Genomic DNA, 20,306 nt, shown 5'->3' on the forward strand with positions numbered 1-20,306 from the left:
TGCAGTCTCCTGGGGTGGTTAAGAGACCACCGAGGGGCAGTGCGCTATGGCTGTTCCCTGGGGCACAGCACTCTACAGTTTATTGAGCCCTCTCACCACCCCGGGAAGGCCCAGCAGATCCCTCTCCGCCACTCTGTGGCGGAGGCCCTGGGAGTCCCACACGGGAGGGACCTGTGGAGGGTCCTTCATGGGGGTCCCTTTGAAAAAGGATTCAGATGGCCGCACACACTCTCCAACCTCCACGGCTACCCAGAGCTGTCTTTGGAAAGGATGTCCGTCACTTTGGCCCCGAGCCCACGTTGGGCTCTGTTTTGACAACCCCTGACTGATGAGACACATTCATTCCATTCCTAGAACGTCTGTATGGCCCATTACAAACATTTTCAAGACTTTTAAATAATTTTTATAAAGGTGCTATTAAAAACATTGAATCATTCATCTAAAAACATCAAACATCCAAAGAGAAAAACATTCAAGTACAAAAAAACGATACCCAAGGCCAAGTGCATTCCCCTCCCCCGCGTCCCCACCACCAGGTCCCCCTCCCCATGGGCAGCAGCGTCTAGTGTGTCCTGCCAAAAATAGCCTGTGCGCATTCAAGCACAAATGTACATCCACCCCCTTCCCTTTTTAACACAATAGGGCGCATGCCCTAAGCCGCGTTCACCTTGCTTTGTTCACTTTATCTCCAGGATATCGTTTCTTATCTGCTCACTGGGAGCTTTCCCACCATCTCGCAGGCCCTGCGGCATTGGCGTTCCACCTTGTGTCTTCTGTGTGCCGCTGACCCCCTACTGATGGCCACTTGGGTGGTTTCCAGTGTGTTGCTCCTACAGACGGTGCTGTGATGAATAGCTTGGGGTGGTCCCTGTCGTTGGCCACACGTGCAAGAGTAATTACGGGAGAGAGGCTCGGGCATGGAGTATGGCTGGGTCAAAGAGAACATTCCTTATGGTGCCACCCAGAGGCGTCATGAACTCCTACAAGGAGATGGCCACTGGCCGTGGAGACTCAGTTTCCTCGTTGTGGCTTCTGAAGCTGGTCGGCTGCCCAGAGCCAGCCTGCTATCTGTCATAGGCACCACTGGTTTACCCTGCACAGGGGTAGGAGGAGGCTTTAGAAAGGGTGTCCGTGAACCGACCTTGCTTGGTGTGGTCGCACAGGGAAGGGAAGAGCTCAGGCTCTGGGATTTCAAGCTTCTCAGCTGAGTTGCCCAGAGGAGACAAGAAAAGGCTGGGGACTTTCTCAGCATGAGCTGAGCATCTACTGTGTGTGTGTCTGTGAGATCCTTGTTCTCAGGCTGTCTGGAGGCTGGTAGGCAGGCCAGACCTTCTCACCTGAAGGTGACATCTGGTGTGAGGGGATGGCTGGGGAGACAGACGGGGACTCCAGTCAGTTGTGTGCAGAGCAGCGGGAAAGGCTTCCCTGGCAGCAGGACGGTGTAGCTGGCATTGCAGCGGGCCCAAAGGTGTGGAGGTGGAAAACACTCTTTCTCCCTGACGCTGCCCATTCACAAGGAAGCCTTGGGCTGCTGCCCAGCATGCCCTGGGCCTTCATTGAAGGCGCTGAGCTCTGGAGGCTGCGCAGGGTAGGGCTTTTTGTTCTAAAGCAGCTGCAGCCGCCAGATCCACGTGCTTGGCAGGGCCCCAGCCGGGATGTGGTTGGCTGACAGCCTGCCTCAGGGGATGCCCCCTGGCTTGAGGCTTCAGGGGACCCTGGCCCATAGCAGGGGCCTGGGCAGATTCTTTTTAAGATTTCGGCGTTATTCTGTCTGCTTATCGGAGGAGCAGTACGGGGCAGTCTGCAGAGCACAGTCATTTGGAGTCTAACAGGCTTGGGTGTAGGGTGGCAGCCTTGCCCCCCGCTGGCTGTGTGTCTGTGGGCAGTTGAAGCTTCCTTGCCTCAGTTTTCCCCATCTGTAAAATGGCGAAAATGATCTCTAGTCCTTGGATCAGATGAGATAAGTTGGAAAGGCCTTGTGGACCTTCTGAGCACACACCATCAGAGGTGTCCAAGGGGAGTTCCTTGATGTCAGGGTTCTCACCAAAAACAAGGACAGGAATGCTGCCCCTTGTTGAGGTGAACGGAAATACTTCATGACTTGGTTCTGAGTGCTGTGTGAACGTGCTGGTATCCTCAGTTGAGTCCTTGGTTCATTCACTCAGCAGGTATCTATTGAGACCCTACTATGTGCTGTGCGCTGTTCTAGGTGCTGAGAGCACAACAGTGGCCCAAAGAAAAGGCCTCGCTTTGGATGCCACTTGAGATGGGGATCTTGGATTTATTCAAGGTCCTTATGTTGAAGCTTCTGCGGGGTGGGGATGGGGTGGAGTGGGGAAAGGCAAAACAGTGAAGTATCCTGGCCCAGCGGGCCTTCTGACATCCAGAGCCCTGACCACAACTGGCTGGAAGCTAGGGAATGGTCTGGAATGCATTCCTAGGCAGTGGCCTGGGGGCGGGAGCAGTTATCTGTGTTTTACAGGGGGCGCAAAGTCACGCCCCCTCTCTGCCTCTCTTGCTGGAGCGTGGCCTCCGAACCAGGAGCTAACTTTGGTTAGAAGGAATCCCGGCTTTTCCCAAGGGAGCACAAGCTCCGTGTCTCCCATGGTCAGCAGCCTGGGGAGCCAGGGGAACGGGGGACCCTGATGTCCCTGCGCTTGATGCCCCTGTCCTTAGTCACTGCTGCGGTATCTGCTCTGGGACATTGGGGACAGTGTCTTGGCACTGAGTTTTGCAGCTTCTGGCTGTTAGCACCCGGTGCAACCCCACCCCGACTTCAGATGGCATCAGCCCCTCAGGGACATGTGTGAGTAGGTGCTCTCACGCATCTTCTGCAGGTCAATGAGGTTCTTGGACTCCACAGACCCAGCCTATGCTGTGTGATGCTGGGCCAGGCCAGGTCAGTGAGCCTTCGCACCGTCTCCCTGCCTCTTCCTAAGACCTTTATAACCCTGCAGAGTTGGGGGGCGGGGGAGGGCAGCACTGCTCAGGTGCTAGATGCTGCTCTGGGCATCTTGAGACCAGGACAGGAGTGAGTGCTAAGGGTTACCCAATGCTGGCTGCATCCCAGACCTTGTCGTTGGTACTTCGTGTGGGTTTTCTCTTAACAGCAATCCCTGTAAAGAGGTGGGTAGGTGCTCTGCGGCCACATACAGAACAAACACTTTGCCCTCTTGAGGCTTACATTTTCATGGATATTCAGATATGAAACGGGGGTGAATAATAACAAAAGAGGGGTGGGACAGAGTGTTGGGTAGTTATCCCCATTTCACAAACAAGGAGATTAAGTTCCAGGAAGTCGGGTAACTAACCCAAAGTCATAGACTTTCACACAGTAGCGCTAAGTTTGAACCCAGTGTTTGGCCCAGAGTGGACACTGAAGAAGGGTCTGCTGAGAATCAACCACATGGGAATTAGTACACATTTAACAGATGAGGAAACTGAGGCATAGAGATGTGCTTAACTTGCCCGAGGTCAGACTGGGTTGAACCCAGGTTCACCTGACATAGGAGTCTCAATCTGTCCCCTTCGTTGACTTCTCCACACCCCTGAGACCTGGGTGAGTGCTGCTTCAGAGACCCCTGGGGATTCCAGGGCTTGGAAAGGCAAGGGGGCTTGTGGAAACACACCTGAGCCGGGGTTTCAACCCTAGCCTGTTGGAGCCCTGGCCTCAGCTCTCTGTGCCCTGGTGCCCAACCTGACTGACTTGTGGCTCTGTTTGCTTGAAGGCGCAACGTGCTGAGCTTGTCTTCTGGAATCGACGACCCTGGCTCCTTGAAGTGGGACCTTGCTCTCTGCCTCCTCCTTGTCTGGCTGGTCTGCTTCTTCTGCATCTGGAAGGGTGTCAAGTCCACAGGGAAAGTGAGTTGTGCGTCCATCCCTCCCCTGCCTCAGCAGAGAGTCTCCCCACCCCCCAGGCCCTCCTGCTTGAAACCAGCCCAGCCCAAAGAGCCCATGTATGTTGCTAAGGCAGTCCTCTGAAAGAAAATAAGGCCCTGATCTGTGGCATTTGCCCACATCCTGGTGTATATACTCCCACCATGTCTGATTTCAAGTTCCTGGTAGTTTAACAACTAGCTCACGGAATTCCTGAAAGTCAGATGGTGGGCTCTCTGGGACCTGCGTAAGCTCCCTACACCCCCGGTTCCCATATCCAGGTGTTGCCAGTGCAGATTTAGCAAATAACAAACACGGGTGTTGATAAGTTAGCAGGTAGCAAGGTGAGTTTATTGTTAATTACCAGCAGTTCACCCCGAACATGGACCCTTGCTTTGCAAAGTGCGCCCTGACTGGCAGCCTCAGCGTCCCCCACAAACTTGTTAGAAATGCAGACCCATGGGCTTGCCCCACACCTGGAGAATCAGAACCCACGTCCAAATGGTATCCCCAGATAATCCAAATGCACATGGAGGTTTGAGAAGCACAGATTTGGAATTTGGTTGCAAAGTCTGGTTAACCAAATTATCGTACAACTAACACTTCGGCTGGAAACCAAGATGTTAGTTGTTAACCAGAACGTTAGCCATTGCTGAAATATTTGCAGCTGATTTAATAGGTTACATGAAGACTAGAACGTTAGCTATTAACCAGGGTGGTAGCTGATTGTTAAAATGTTAGCTTACAGTTGAGGTTATAAGTGTAATTGTTATATTTCCAATAATGAAAAGGACAGCCTGTGACTAAAAGACTACCTGGTAAGTTAGAGCTGAACAATTACCCGATAACCAAGACGCTAGCCAGTATCGTGGTCATGGTCACTGTGATGACAAGGCAGTGCGGAGGGGTCTGTGGAGATCACTGCGGTGGGGCTCTAGGCCAGAGAGAAGGAGTTGGCTGACCTGCCTTTATATGAACCCCACCTATCATTTCCCTCCTGTCACTTGCATCTTGACAGAGGAAATCTCTTTAAGGTCTAGAAGCCCCCAGAGGTCTAAAGAGTAAGTTAAGGTGGCATTTGAGGTACGGTGACGGGCAGGGGGTGACATCTCCCAGAGAAGGGGCCTTTGCTGCTCTGGAATTTACATTAAGGACTCTGCTCTCCCCAGATGAAGAGCCCCTTGAAGTGAAGTCATAGATCAGAACAGATCCCAGCATTTACTTAAGGGTAAGATCTGGGTCCCCAGGACAGCAGAAGCAGAATGGGGACAATTCTGGAGCAGGGGCCTAAAACCCAGTCTGGAAAGGAAGCAGGCCAGGCTGACATTGTTGCACTGGGACAGGCAGGAAGAGGGCCCCTCGAGCAATCCCCACAGGCGCCTTGGGGTGCTCGTTCACCCCTTTTGGCCCACCTCCTCTGTCTTACGCGCAAAGCATTTCCTTACCGCCTTTGTTCAAATGAGGAGGGAGCTGATCTGGGGGAGGTGAAGTGGCTTGTTCAAGGGCACTCCCTCCCCCTCGAAGCCCTGGCTTTCTCTTGTGCGGAATGGGTGGAGGTGAAGGCTCGAATAAGGTATGTGGTGCCCCCAGCACCAGTGCTTGGCACAGACAGTGTTGTAAACACCCATCGTGTCTTCGCTGTGCCCTCCCATTTCCCCACATGGAGGTGAGTTTTTCTGGAAGTTTCTATGGAGCACTTGTCCCCAGCCGTGCTGGAGACATGATCATTTCCTGATGCACTCACACATTTTGAGCCTCTACTATGTGTCAGGTACTGTTGTAGGAATAGAGCCAGGGGACACGCTGGGGGTCTACAAAACAGACAGAAGTCTCTATGATCCGGGAGCTGAGAGATTTGTTGGTTGTGACAAGGTGACTGTGTAAAATATATAGGAGTCAGTGGGAACTGAAGAGTAATGTGGCAAGGGAGAACAGAAAGTCCTGGGATACACTTTTATTTTTTTTTATTTTTTAAAAGATTGTATTTATTTATTTGACAGAGATCACAAATAGGCAGAGAGATAGGCAGAGAGAGAGGAGGAAGCAGGCTCCCTGCCAAGCAGAGAGCCAGATGTGGGACTTGATCCCAGGACCCTGAGATCATGACCTGAGCCGAAGGCAGAGGCTTAACCCACTGAGCCACCCAGGCGCCCTGGGATACACTTTTAAATGGGGTGGCCAGGCAGGCTTACCAAGGAGGGTGACTTTGGGACACAGATTTGAAGGAAGTAAAGGGTAAGCCATGTGGCTATCTGGAGGAGAAAATATTCCAGGGAGAACAGCCAATGCAAAGGCCCTGAGGTATCTGACCCAGACCTATGGGGGAGCCCCCAGTCTGATGGAGGAAGCTGAGTTTTCCCAGAAAGAGCGAGCAACCTTTGAGATACAATGGGGTAGAGGGGGCAGGAGTATAGAATCAAATGAAAACGTAGAGGGTACTGGGCTCCAGCTGTGGCCAGTTGAAGACGTGACTTGACAGAGGTCCCCCTACCCAACCCCGCCCCTGGAGACAATCTCCTCCTCATGCTCCAGGCCCCTGAGGGGTAGGCATGGCTCCCAGAACAATAGCAGAGCCCGGGCCAGCCCAGAGAAGCCAAGACAAACACAGTAAGGCTCTGTGGACTTCCTTGAGCTCCATGGCCGGCCTGCCCGCCCGCCTGCCGCCCGCCGCCAGCCATGGCTTTCAGCCCTGGCCACAGACCAGGTTCACGGCCGCCGTGGGAGCTGGGCCCACGGGCAGCAGGACGGACCTCATCCTGGCCCTGGCCCTGCTTCAGTGGCTGATGCTGGTCCAGCAGGGGGTGGATGGAGGAAGAGTCTGGACAGCTCAGGACCCAAGTTCAAGTCACTTGGCCTCTCTGAGCCTCGGTTCCCTTTTTTTGTAATTGTCATCATTCCAAGGGTCTGAATATGCCAGGGCTTCATTCATTCAACAAACAGCAAGAATGGTGGCAAAGGCTATGTTGCGCATGCGCAACATAGGGGCTGTCGGGGCTGTCGATCACCGCTCATTCCATCAGCCTCACATCCAGAGGTGTCCGTGGCTAGGCTGGGATTTGAACCCAGGCAGACCAGCTCCCCACCTGGGTTTCCTGCATCCTGCATTCTTCCCCCTCCAAATCATCACTTGCTGCCTGCCCTCTCCCTCAGCTAGCCGGACGGTAGGGCATGAGGCCAGGAAGGTGCCAAGTCCAGACCATCACATGGGAAGTTAAGTGCTGGGGGAGTACCCTCACTGACGTGACCATAGACGTGTCCTGAGGCTGCACCCCCCAACTCTTCCGTCCCACACTTGAAAACAAACCCGGGGTGGTGGTGGCCAGTCAGAGTCCGACCTGGTTTGGGATCTCAGTTTTGCTCCCACAAGCTGCATGAGTTTGGGAATGTAATCTTCGTTCTCTGAGCCTTGGTTTCCCCTTATGTGAAAGGAGTTAGTGATTCCCCCTCTGACACACACAGGGCTGCCATGAAGACCCTCGGGCCCTGCCTAGATGCTGGGCACGGATCTGTGGCCCCACCTCTAGGAGCCTCCATCTCTGGGATGAGTGACCCCTACTGCCCAGGCCTTTATCCCCAAAAGGAAGTTCAGGGCAGCGGGAGACTAACCCGTCTCCCTCCTGCCTTGTGGGCCACTCTCCCTGCCATCCTGAGGGGAACGAGGAAGAATTGTCCTTGCAAGTTTCCAGGGCAGTTGGGCCACAAGGCTTTTGGGTCACGGGCTCAGAGGAACCACAGAGGCTTGCCAGTAAGAATGGAAAAATACCACGTCCCGTGGCAAGGCCTGCTGGGCCACCACCAGAGGCCCACTGGCGGCGGCTGGCACCAGCCTCTCCCGGGAGGATCCCGGGGGAGTCACGGAAAAGTTGAGAGAATGGCTCTCAGGGGCTTGTCCTCAGAGCAGCAGAATTTGCAAAACAAGGGTGTCTTTCCAAAGAGGCGGATGAGGTGGTGTGACTAGGTGGGGCTGTGTGAGCAGGAGGGGCTGTCCTGTCCTGGATCAGGGGATGGACTGTGGTAACACGCACACACACACCAGAGACACAGGACTCTGAAGCCAGCTGGCCGAGGTCACATCCCACCTCAGCCACCTATTCGCTCTGTGACCCCAGGGCCCCGGATGCCACCTCTGGGGGCCTGTTTTCTCCTCTGGAAAACGCAGTTAATCCTTTTCCCTACCTGGTCAGGTTGCCATGTGGGTTAAATGAGTTACTACACCTAAAGCTCTTAGCCTATACCTGGCACACAGCAAGTGCTCCTTAAGTGCTTGTTAAACAGATTTGATACATGAAAACAAGGGAAGCCACCCCCATCCCGGGTGGTTTCCTGTGTCCCTGACACAAAGCCCTCTGGCCAGAGCCCGGTTGCCCAGCCCAGTGGGGCCTGGCTGGCTTTGAAGTGGCCGCCCTCTGGGGACAGCCTGCTGTCAGCAGTTAATTGTTTGTGGGCCTCTGGGTGTGGTTTGCAGCAGGGCCCAGAGGTGGGAACCGGTGGGGGGCCTGTCTGCAGGAAGGGAGGAGCAGCTTGTGGGGGGGCATGCTGATTTTTCTTTCTTTCACCCCTTCTGTGGCTTCCTGACCTGTCCCCACCCTCCACGCCTGCCACCTTGCCCTTGGGAAGTTGGGAGGGTTCTCTGCCTCAGGAGAAGATTGGGGGGCTGGGGAAACTGAGGCCCAGATGGAGAAAAGTCGTCGGGGCTGGGGGAGGAGCATCAGAGGCAGACGTAGGGCCTGCCCTTTAGCCTAATGGGACCGGCAGGAGAATCCTCCCTGCTAAGGTGTCTTGAGGGTGGCAGGTGAGGATAGCACCTTTATTTTCCTCCTCATACAGATGGGAGCTGAGGCCAAACCACCAACTGGGAGGTGGCAGAGGTGGGATCCAAACCCCAGCCTGGGTGACCCCTAGCGGGCCCTCCCTGCCACTCTGTCTCTCCCCCTGGAATGGCAGAGCTGGATGGAACGTCAGACCTCATTTGGTCTGAGCCTCCTACTTCAGGGGTGGGGAAATGAACCCCAGCTCAAGGCCTCACAGCAAGCCAGTCACAGAGCTTGAATTCCAACCTGTGCCATTGGGGAGTCCAGCCTTCCTCTGGTCATTGGGAAGGTTGAGTTGAATAAAGCACCAGACATGGAAGGGGTTTTCCTGCTCTGCCACTGTCGTCCGCGGGCAGCAGGCTCTGGGGCACTTAAGTGCTGTGTGACCTATGGGCAAGCAGTGGACTCTCTGGGCTTTGGTGTCCTCACTCAAGATGAGGTTCTTAATGAAACTTGCCTCAAAGGGTTAGGGTGGGACCAGGGAAGTACAACCAAGTAACTATTGCACCTAGAATAGTGCCAGGCATATAGTAAGCACTCAATAAATGCTGCTTGGTGGTGGCTGGCCAAGGGCAGCTGAGCTAGGCAGGCCCTGAGAGCTTTCTTCCTACCCTTTTCCAAAGGCCCTTTCTGGTTGTTTCTACTCACAGGGATGTCGGCTGTCCCAAGAATTGTGCCCCATCAAGGATTCCTGTGCCAGATAGGTGGGGTTCAGGGCTCGGTCACCCTCCATAGGTGTCTGGTACCTACGTGGGCCTCAGCAAGTGCCCTGCAGTAACCCGGCTCTGCCCCCAACTCCCAACACAATGGACATATTCACCCGCTCTCTGGGGGTCAGTTTCCTTACCTACACAAAGGGGTACAGTGGCTGTGTAGTCATCCCTTTCTGGTCCCCTGGTCCCCTAAGGCCCTGAGGGAGTCAGGGCCTCTGCGACCCAGTCTTAGCATTTCACTTGGTCAATAGGAACTTTCTGTATGTGCTGCATCGGTGAAGTCAAATGCCTCATGCCTTTGCTCACCTCCACGGGTCCTGGCAGCTGCTCCTGTGCTTTGGGCATGACCCAGGCGAGTCTTCGAGCCCTGCTGAGCTCCCCGTTCCTCCTCTGTCAGCATGGTGGCTGGCATGCCAGTTAGCGGGGCGGGGCGGGGCGAGCATCAAGGGTCCTTGTGCCTGGGAGTCCCTGCTCTGCCGGCGCCCTGCTGGAAACACCAGGATCTCACCGTCAGTTCGGAGCCACGCATCTCTGAGCCCCTCCCAAGGGTGAACCCTGCCTGGAAACGCCTCCGTTGAAGGAACAGATAGGGAAGGATCCATCTGAGAGAACTGAGGGCATAGGGTGTTTGGAGACCCGTGCTTTTGGGCCAGGAGGAGGAGAGGAAGTAGGGTGGGACCTTGGCCATGGAACAGGATGGGTCATCTCTGGTGTCCATCTCCAGTTGACCTTGGGCAGCCTGGGACGTGCTGTGTTACCTGGGGAAGGCTGTGGGGCCTCTCGCGGCCCCAAGGAAGTGGGGGACCTTCCCGGTCTCCTGGCCAAGGGGTGTTAGAGCTTCATTTCCTCCCAGAAGTTCCCTGTGCTTCTTGCAAGGTCACTGTCGACAACAAGCCCCATTTCTTGAGCACCTACATGCCAGGTGGTGGTACAGATAGCTCCTTGAATCCTTGCCTCGCCTCTGGATGGAGGTCTTCTGTTACTGTACTCTCCATTTACACATAAGGGAACTGGCCCAGAGAGGTGAAGCACCATGCCCAAGGTCACACAGCAAGCAAGGGGGCAGAGCTGGGGTTTGAACCCTCACCTAACTTGTTCTTCACTTTAAGAGTCATACTAACAGTTATAATGTTAGCTGATACATCCTGGCTGACCACTGGGCTAAGCCTTTTACATAGACACTAGACAGTTTTATTTTGCATTTTTTTCTTAATTTGCATCTTCCTTCTTCATGTATATTGCATGAGGACAGAGATTTCTGTCTTGGCCACCACTCTTACTTCCAAGGCCTAGATACTCACTATTGTTTTCACTGAATCTCAGTACATCTGTGAGGTAGGTGACTGGTATTATACCCAGGTTCCAGGGGAGGCAGCTGAGGCCCAGAGAGGCTAAGCAACACACACAGGATCAAACAGCAAGCTCGGCTCCAGACCCCTGGCCTCGGAGAGGATGCTTGAACTTGACAGCAGTGGTTGATGCCACAGGCACCCCTGAATTGCTCTCTCCTGCCCACCCCCACAGGTTGTCTACTTCACGGCCACTTTCCCGTTCGCTATGCTCCTGGTGCTGCTGGTCCGGGGACTGACGCTGCCCGGTGCAGGCGCTGGCATCAAGTTCTATCTGTACCCTGACATCAGCCGTCTCGAGGACCCGCAGGTACCGCAGGGTGGCCTGTCCTCCCACCGGGGGCCGAGCAGGGTGCGGGAAGGCTAAACTGACGCGCAGTTTCTTCCAGTCTTGGGGGCGCAGTTCGAGTCGAGCCATCAACCCCCAGTACTTTTCCCACTGGGCTGTAGCAGGTTGTCCACCATGCTCACAGGCCTTTCCAGCTGTGTGTGTATCTTTTCATGCGGAGGACTGCTGAGGCCAGCCAAGTACGGTCTCCTTCCAGTCATGTGCCAGGGAAAGGGGCGGGGCAGGGGGGGTTCTTTTGATGAGCTCGTCTCTCCCTTGGCCCTGGCCTCTGCCCTCAGTGGCCGAGAGGGCGGCATTGTGGGGAGAGTTGGCCCATGAGCGCTGCTGGCTTCCTTGACTGAGGTTGGAATTCAGAGTTGGTGCTGAGCTCTGGGAAGGTTTAGGGGCAGATACTGAGTGCCCACCTCCTGGCACTCAGCCACGTGACCACAGGGGCTTGGAGAAAGCCCTGGGATGTCTTATCGGCCCATTTGAGGACCTTCTGCCACCAGGATCCTCAGCCTTCAGGTGGCCTTTGAGGTCCTGTGCTGCTTTGGTTCACTTACCACTGCCCTCTTGCCCTGGGCAGGATGGGGGGCGGTCAGGGGATGGTTTGGCCAACATCAGAAGACAGCTGGGAAGGCAGCTTTGTGGCCATCAGGAGCTGCTGGATGAAGGTTCTGGAGAGCGGCTTCACCTGCATAATCCATTAGGGAGTTCCTCCCCGTTCCAACTTGTGGGTTCCCAGACGATAGGAATTACAGTAATAATAGCAGCCTTGACTTAACAGTCTTAGCATGTGTCTGCACTGGGCTTAATCTTTATTCTTAGAACCTGTGTAGTAGTACAGCGGAGCCCATTTTACAGATGTGAAAACTGAGGCTCCAGGCGGGAGCCCTGTTGCTTGCATTCATTTCGTAGTTGGAATTCCGATCCATCTGCTCCAAAAGCCCTTCCTTGTAGTCCTGACGCTGAGTGACTGGGTTTTTCCTTGACTTCCGGGCTTCCTTGTAGCTCAACATTGCCTTGAAAGACACCTTGCATTCCAGCATAAATGCTTTGACTACAGTCAAGAATCTGCACATTCTGAGGTGCAGTCCTTCAGGTGGCCGGGAACCCGCACCGTCTCCTCCAGGAAGCTGACTCTAACAGCCCCTCTCTCTCTCCTTGCCACCCCCACCCAAACCCTCACAGGTATGGATTGATGCTGGGACCCAAATATTCTTCTCCTATGCCATCTGCCTGGGGGCCATGACCTCTCTGGGGAGCTACAACAAGTACAAGTACAACTCGTACAGGCAAGTGTCGCGCCAGCGGGCCTGGTGGACCTTAGAAATGATGATGTTTAAAGAAAAAAAGAGAAGAAGTAGGGAGCGTGGCTTCCTTGTGTTGTGAATTAACTTGCTCCCTGACATATGTGTAACTTAGGGACTGTATGCTGCTGGGATGCCTGAACAGTGGTACCAGTTTTGTGTCTGGCTTCGCAATTTTTTCCATCCTGGGCTTCATGGCACAAGAGCAAGGGGTGGACATTGCTGATGTGGCTGAGTCAGGTATGGTGGTATTGGTGGCAGTGGTGGTGGGCACTGCCACCTAGTGTGTAAGCCGAGTACTGCAGGCATGAAGCCAGACCCCAGGGGGCTTGGGGGGGGGACGAGCCTGGTTTCCGAAACGGACCCCCCCCACCAAGATCTCCCCCAAGTATCAAAGAGTACAAAAGCTAAATTTTAAGCACTTGCATCGCAATTTGGCTCAAGGGGCAGCAGAAACGCGGGGGTTGGGTAAGTTGGGGAATATTCAGCTACTTTTGTGTGGTCTTCCCTCCCTCTCCTTCCCCAGCAAACTCCTGGTTTCAGCAGCAGAAACCACTTTCCTAACTCAGGCCCAAGCCAGCCACCAGCCGGCATTCCATCACCACCTTCTCAGCTTTGGTTTCTGTATTTTGCACTTTGCTCCCAGCACGCTCCCTCTAGCAAACCCGTTCATTCATTCCACCGATGTTACTGGCGGAGTCTGCCCTGTGTCAGGCACCACCGTAGGCAGCGGGAGGGGCAGAGACAGTGGGCATGCTGGCCACCCTCTGGGACGGTGACAGATCCAATTTGGACGTAGGTTGGGGGGACAGTGTCACCCCCCCAGGGTGTGGGATCTGTTGGTGGGGTGCTCCTTCCGGAAGTAGAGGGAAGAGTCTTAGAATTATGGACTCTGCCGAGCGTGGGATCCTAGGCTGGGATCCTGGAGCTCCAACAGGGTGGGTCTGGAACCTGAAAATGATGAGGTCTTCAGTTGCTAGAATCCTAGAGCCTCAGCACCACAGTATTCTAGGACTTGCCCCTGGATGTTCTAAGTCCTCAAACTGCAGCTATAAACTACAGTGTTTTGGATATGGGATTAAGAACCGTAGGCTCCCAGGATCCCAGATTCTATCTACCCTTGCCCCTTTTCCACCTCACTCCTATCCTGCCCATTCACTTGGCGGGTGATCATCAGCTGCCTGGAAGGTTTTGGTTATTTTGTACACCTTCTGTGCTGCACCCGACCTTCCGATTTCTCAGGACCTCTCTCTGGGACCACACGGAGGCAGGTGAGGGTCCGGGGTGGAGGCTTTTCTCAGGCCCAGAGAAGAGACTAATGTCCTAACTCCAGGGAACAGCGTGGACCAGAGTCAGTCACAGCTGGAGCTCTTGCCTTGGCATTGCCTTTGCCCTCATGGGAAACGGCGGTGTCCTGCTCTCTCAGCCATAGAACCCTGGGGCTCAGGGATACCTCAGCCTTGTGCATTTAGACATCTAGATGCTGTGCAGTTGAGGAGACCCGTGGCTTGAGAGCAGGAGTCTTGCTTGGGCTGGTGAGGATCAGGCCCCTGTGCCTTGAGGACCACCCCCACCTCCTGCCTCCCCACCCACCCTGGATGCCCGTGACAGCTCTGGTCTTACCCTATGTGAGAATGCATCTGAGCTCCTCTGACCTTCTCTGCCATCCTCACACCCCCAGTGTTGCAGGACAAGGGGGGCAAGTCCCCAGCTCAGCCCCACATATCTCTCCACTGCCCCCAGTCCCAGACAGCGTCAGATGTAGCTTTCCAACCCCAAGAGCCCCCAAGAGGCAGGCCAGAGACTGAGGACACAGAGTAATTCTAGAAAGATCCACACCTACTTGGGAGTGTGGCCGTTCCAGTGATGAGGGGGAGACAGTTTGCAGGTCCTTTGCATGGCTTTTTCCAGTCGAGGGCTTACAAACCAGTTGCAGTTGCCAGGAGCGTGGAGTGAATCTGGTGGTGGGGTATTTATATCTCTCTCTTCGATATATAAAATAGATCTTTTTCTGTGGACAACTAGGTATTTTTATATATGTCTACATCATCGCCCTAAGTTGTTTCCTTCCTCCCGTCCACTTCAAAGACCTTGTTGTTTATTCCCCACGGTGATGTCTGAGCAGCTGACACATCCAGGGTGATTATTTTCTCTAATAAGCTTTTTAACGAGCACCATATTGAGCGAAGTGCATTTGAACCAGATCCTTATTTAGCCGAACAAAGTGCACGCGGCGCGGGCAGGGGCGCGTTCTCTGCTCGCGGAGAGGCATGCGTTGGTGCTCGGAGCGGCTGCGTTCCTTCACATGGACTTCTCTCTCTATAGTTCACCTTGCGCTTTTAGAGAAAGATGCTCAGACCCTCTCCCAGAGGCTGGCTTGACAAAGGCAAAACTGAAATACAGAAACGAGCGCGTTGAGAAAACCTCCACCAGGCCCCGGCGGGCGGCAGGGGGGTGGGTGGGGGGCCCCATTTTACATCTGTCTCGCAGTCGGCTGGACAAGAATCCCCACGCACTGAAGCCTGCCGGTGGGCCAGAGCTGCCCTGTAGGGGGCCCCCGAGGCACCCATGCGGCTCCTGCCAACTGGGGCTTTGGGGTTGGTACTGGCGCCCCTTCCCTCACTTCTCATGGGATTTTCTACGGTCGCAGCCTGGGGATGCCAGGTCATGGTCGGGTTTTCCCGAGTCGGCTAGACTCTGGCCGGTAGGAGGGCTTGCCCCTGCTGCCACGGTTGTGGTCGACGCCCTACTGTGTGGTTTCTGGGTCCAGTTTATTTTCAAGTTTTTGTTTTTGTTTTTGTTGTTTTCATTCTTAAGCCAGTCCTTGGGTTTCTGATGTCTGCTCTAAATATCCCACCCTCTACTCTTTTTTGTCTTCACGTTTCTTGACTTTTTTAAAATTATTACTGCTTTTATTTTTTTTAAGTTGTGGATTTTACTTTATTTTTTCAGCCCAGGCCCTTTTAGGCCTCCTTCCTTTTGCTGCTTCCTACTGCCTTTTGCGCCTGCAGGCCTCAGGTGTGGTCCTCCCCTTGGCTTCTCCCCTCAGGCCCACTGGAGACAGGAGGAGACCTTTCTTTCCCTGTGACTCTGGAATGTTTCCAGTCAGAAAGGTGCCCCCTGAGCTGCCGGGGCTGGGCTCCCGTCTCGCACACCCTGCCTCCAGATCTGCCAGAGGCCCCTCTTTAGAAACCAGAAACCCTTTCCTAGGGTAGTGGTCTTAGCATCTGAGAATCTGAGCACAAGAAGGCACCTTGGGGAGGCATTTCTGGGATCCTGTCCCTCACTTCCCAGGTGGGGAAACTGAGGGCCCTGCAGGGGCACGTGGTGATGTAAAGAGGAGGTGGCGGAGGGTCTCCCGAGCCCGGGGCCTGGCCCCGTGCACACCTCCCTTCAGCTTTGGGCCTTGGCTCTGGCGTTGCTCAGGTGGGGTGCTCACGTGCACCCCTGAGGAGATTTTGGCTCTTCTACAGTGTTTCATCCATTAACTCAGAAGTCAAAACCTTCTCTTTGCAAACGGAGGCTTCAGTAGTTCAGATAACCAGGTCTTTCCCCCTTTGCTTCCTTCCAGCAAATATTGGCGTGGTTGCTCTGGTGGGGTGGGGGACGGCGGGGCTCCTTTTTCAAGCCAGTAGACTGAGTCCCAGGCTCAGTCCCGTTTCCTGCCCGCAAATGACCAGTGTCTGCCAGATTCTTTGAAGCCACTGGTGCTGCTGCCTAGGAGACAGATGATAAAACGGGGCCCCACCTGAGCCCCAGTGCACCCCATCCGAAAGGGAGGCAGGCCTGGGCTCTTCCCCCCAGGCAGGAATTCAGACCCGGCTCCTCCCTGCATTTGGGGTTTGGGACATCGCCTCAGTCCCGAGTGTCTTTGTGTGAGCTCTGGCGCCTGGGTGGCTCGGTCACTGATGTGCCTCCCCCTCTGCCCCTCCCATTTTCTCTTCCCTCTAGGTCCTGGCCTGGCCTTCATTGCATACCCAAAAGCCGTGACCATGATGCCGCTGCCCACGTTTTGGTCCATTCTCTTTTTTATTATGCTTCTCTTGCTTGGACTGGATAGCCAGGTAGGTACAGGTCGAGGGGATGCCCTGTGGAGGGCTGGCCCATGGGGACCGGTGTTCTGGGAAAGTCCCCTTCCCCTTCCAGCCCTCACGTCAGACTTAAACCAGCTAAAGCCCTCGAGGCTTCCGCTAGGACCCCGGTTGGGGGGGGTTGGGGGGGTGCCGGGGAAGAGGCCTCGGGGCAGCAGGAGGAGGACCTCTGGCCCAGAGCTCGAGTGTCTGACCCCAGCAAGGGGGAAATGGACACTTGAAGGGCGTGGTTAAAATGAAGCCCTGGATGGGAAGTAAAAGGACAAGACCACATGGTGATAATGTGTTCCCACGGAGGGTCCCACGGGGGGCTGTGAGTGACGCTGCAGACAGGCAGTTCAGGGCAGGGATGATAGTTAGGGCCGAGGCCATCCATGGTTCTCCGAGTGCAGCCAGAGCACCTACTGTTTGGTGAGGCCTGGAGCCCACGGGTTGTTCCCCACGTGGGGAAACCGTCATCCTCCAGGGATCAGTGAACAACTAAATACTAGGGAGCCTTGCTCAGACTCGCCCTGTCCTCTGGCCACCCAGCTTCTACCCTCCCACGGGAGGACTCCATCTATACCAGCTACCCCGCATGTGGCTGTTCCCTGCATATTTTATCCCCTCCATCCCATCCGTCTGGGGCTCAGGCCTCGGGGGAGTGTCAGGGAGAGCCAACCAGAGGCCGAGTCTGGCTTTGGAGTCACAGTCGCAAACCCCCATGCTGCTGTGTGGCATTGGGCACCTTTCCTCCCTTCTCTGAGACTCGGCTTTCTCATCTGGTAAATGGATGTGATTATATCTCCACTGCCTTGTATGAAGTGTGAGGCACAGACAGAGTGAGCTCCTGGACACCTTCCCATGGAGATACGTGTGTTCTCCTTGGGGTTGTCTCAAGAGGACAGTTCAGAGCACAGGCATGGCTCCAGGACGGGGGAGTTAGGATGTGCAGGGCGGGCCGGTAGTATGCCCTGACCAGAACCCTACAAGTGGTGGGCCAGCATCTGAAAAGCAGGCCTTTTGCAGTCTCCTGGGTGGTCTGGGTCTCTGGCCACTGCCTGGGAAATCATTGGTTAGCTGGGACCACGTGAGAGGTGAGGCCCGCTGCCAGGTCAGGAGAGGGCGTCACTACCCACCCCTGGGCAGCGGCCTCTGCACCGGGGCCCAGGGATGGGTCCCTGTGGACTCAGAACCAGGTAGGAGGACCATCTTAGAAGGTCAGGCAGAGGAGAGGAGGCAGTCTGCCAGCAAGGTCAAGAACAGAGCTAAGGATTTGGCAGGAAGGGGACTCAGGATTAGCAGAGAGAACAGAGTGGAAACATTCGGGAGCCTGAAAACAAAATACTTGTGCAGTTGGTGGTAGGCCTGCGCTGTATGAACAGCAGGAGGACTCCATTAATCATCGCTCATTAATGAGTTTGGCCTTCAGAGGCCCCAAGCAAATGGCTTTTGTAACTTCTTCCAAAGCTCTTAGCGAAAAAACAAAAAACAAAAACAGAGGTTAATGAGTGACAAAGCATGACATCTCCATGGGCCCCCAGTGGGCCTCTTGAGCTGTGGGAGCTGCTTCCTGAGTGAGAGAGGCAGTTTATTCATTAGGTTTTCTCCTTGGGAGGCATGGGGAGCCTGGCTGGCGATCTGCACCTCTTGGTGAGGCCTCATGGTGGCCAGCAGGCTCGGGGCATCGAGGCCAGCTCTTGGGGGCAGCTGGGACCTTTTCTGCTCAGAATGCCTCCCTGAGCCAAAGCTCTGTCCCTGTAGCTGGACACAGCTGTTGCCCTGTTGAGCCCAGAAAACCGAGTCTGAGAAAAGAAGAGCTTGGTCGAGGCCACGCAGAGCTGGTTTAAGGAATGGGCTTGCCCATTGGGCTTCCTGATCTCATTCACCCCCCTGCCACCGGCCTTACCCTGGAGTTCCCCCAAAATAGCTTCCTCCCATGGAAGTGCAGAGATCCCCCAGGCACCCTCAGGCAGGCGCCTCTTGCTGATGGAGTGTGACCCTTGCACGTGAAGGAAACACCCTCCCAGATGCCTAGCATCTTGGGGGAGCCCTCTTGGGCTTAGGATCATCGTGCATTGTGTTCTTTCTCCGAGAGATGGAGGAGGGTTGTCGTGCGCCTGGAGGCAGATGTTTGCACAAGAGAGCAACCAGCACAGGGCAGGAGGAGAAAGCTGGTGCATCTCCCCCGGAGCTCACTCAGCCCCTGACTTGGGTTCACAGCAATCACGCAATTGGCAGTTTTTCCTCTCGTGATTTCAGATCTTTCTCAACATCCCTGCTGAGTAGGCAAGATTCCCCCGATTGTACAGGGGAGAAGACTGATGCTTGGAGAAATAGGGGTCCCGTGACTATTAAGTGAGGGAGGTCTGAAGAAGCCGGTGGAGCAGGGCTGAGGGTTGGGCACGGCCTTCTCCAAAAAGGCAGGGAACTTGAAAATGAGGGGCTTCTGCTGGTCTTGACCCTGACTCACAGTTGACACTGCACCTTCCGGTCTTTAATTTCCCCATCTCAAAAAGGAAAGAACCTTTGTTTCGAGTCTCCTTTTGAAGATGGATCTTGGAGCTGGCTCGATGTAATTTGGTGGCAATTTAGAGTCAAAACCCCGTTGGCTGACACATCAATCACAGAGGTCAAACCATCAACCACTTCTCTTTGGGCCCCTTTCAAGAGCCTCTTGCTCATCTTTTCCCTGAATTCCTGGCAACAAAGAACCCTTTTTCCAGCCCCTTTCAGCCATGAAAGGGATTTGCTCCCTATTTGTAGTCCTTGATCCTCCTGTGATACATCCCAGAGGAGTTAAGTGGTTGGATTTTTCTTGTAGGAATGCTGGGGAAACATCCTTCCCAGATGCCTCGCTCAGATGAAAGAGCAGAAGGGTCAAGGTTTTAGCTTTGCAGCTTTTAAAGAAATCCAAGGGACAGGCCTGGGAGGGTGTGTTGGTTGGCAGAGAGTTTCGGTTCTAGTCACCAAAACGTAAAGTGTTTCTATGCACCCTTCAGCCCTGAAGCTTCCCCCAAAGTAGAGGGAAATGAAGAGTCCTTGCCCAGGTCAGCAGCCGCAGAAGCCCGGAACCCATCCACCGGGCATCGGTCAGACCCATGGCGATACGGGACTGCAGGACCATTTCGTGTTGCTGTTTAAAACAGACAGCTCTCCGTGTAATGATACAGATCACTCTCCAGGTTACATTTTTAGTTGCAAAGATGGAAAGATTTAGTGAGATGCAGAATCATCCTTGCACGTTACCCAAGGAGAGGCCCCTTCAGATGGGCTTCTTCCCCTTTGGGAGCGCAGGTTGGGTTCCTGGGGGGCACAGTGAGCACTTGGCTCGCACAGGTGGGCACTGGGATTCTTCGATGGATCCGCAGTCCCCGTGGAGCTAAAACCATTGGGGAAGGTGGGACCAGCAGGTGGGACTCCCCAGGCAGAGCCCACCAGATCAGGTTACTACGTTTGGACTTGACCCCCCAACTTCCAGGCTACTCTGTGTGTGCTGGGGACTCTCCTGAGCAGAGGGGAGGTGCTGGGCACCTGGGGCTCAACCACTGTCTTCTCCTCTGCAGTTTGTTGAAGTCGAAGGACAGGTCACGTCCTTGGTCGATCTTTACCCATCCTTCCTAAGGAAGGGTTTCCGTCGGGAAATCTTCATCGCCTTCGTGTGCAGCATCAGCTACTTGCTGGGGCTGGCGATGGTGACGGAGGTAGGTGGCTTTCTCACCTGGCACAAGGGACCTCCTCATTGCGGGGCTCTTGGCGACCTACATGCACTTCAAAAACCAGGTCAGGGCTGGACTGACACCTATCAGTGGAGGCAGTGGCTGGGTGGGAGCTTGGGGACAGAGG

The 20,306-nt window shown here is 54.7% G+C and overlaps 1 protein-coding gene across 1 annotated transcript in view; it reads left to right on the plus strand.

The window, feature by feature from the left end:
* The window catches only part of SLC6A6 (solute carrier family 6 member 6), an 80,447-nt gene that overhangs the window by 49,902 nt on the left and 10,239 nt on the right, over positions 1-20,306 (plus strand). Inside the window, exons 6-11 of the mRNA XM_080828194.1 lie at positions 3,729-3,861; positions 10,925-11,059; positions 12,272-12,375; positions 12,506-12,630; positions 16,342-16,454; positions 20,027-20,164. Of these exons, the coding sequence (XP_080684320.1) occupies positions 3,729-3,861; positions 10,925-11,059; positions 12,272-12,375; positions 12,506-12,630; positions 16,342-16,454; positions 20,027-20,164 (748 nt within the window). The remainder of the gene's footprint in view (positions 1-3,728; positions 3,862-10,924; positions 11,060-12,271; positions 12,376-12,505; positions 12,631-16,341; positions 16,455-20,026; positions 20,165-20,306) is intronic.

The sequence above is a fragment of the Martes martes genome, assembly GCF_963455335.1.
Source record: "Martes martes genome assembly, chromosome: 1".
Classification (NCBI taxonomy): domain Eukaryota; kingdom Metazoa; phylum Chordata; class Mammalia; order Carnivora; family Mustelidae; genus Martes; species Martes martes.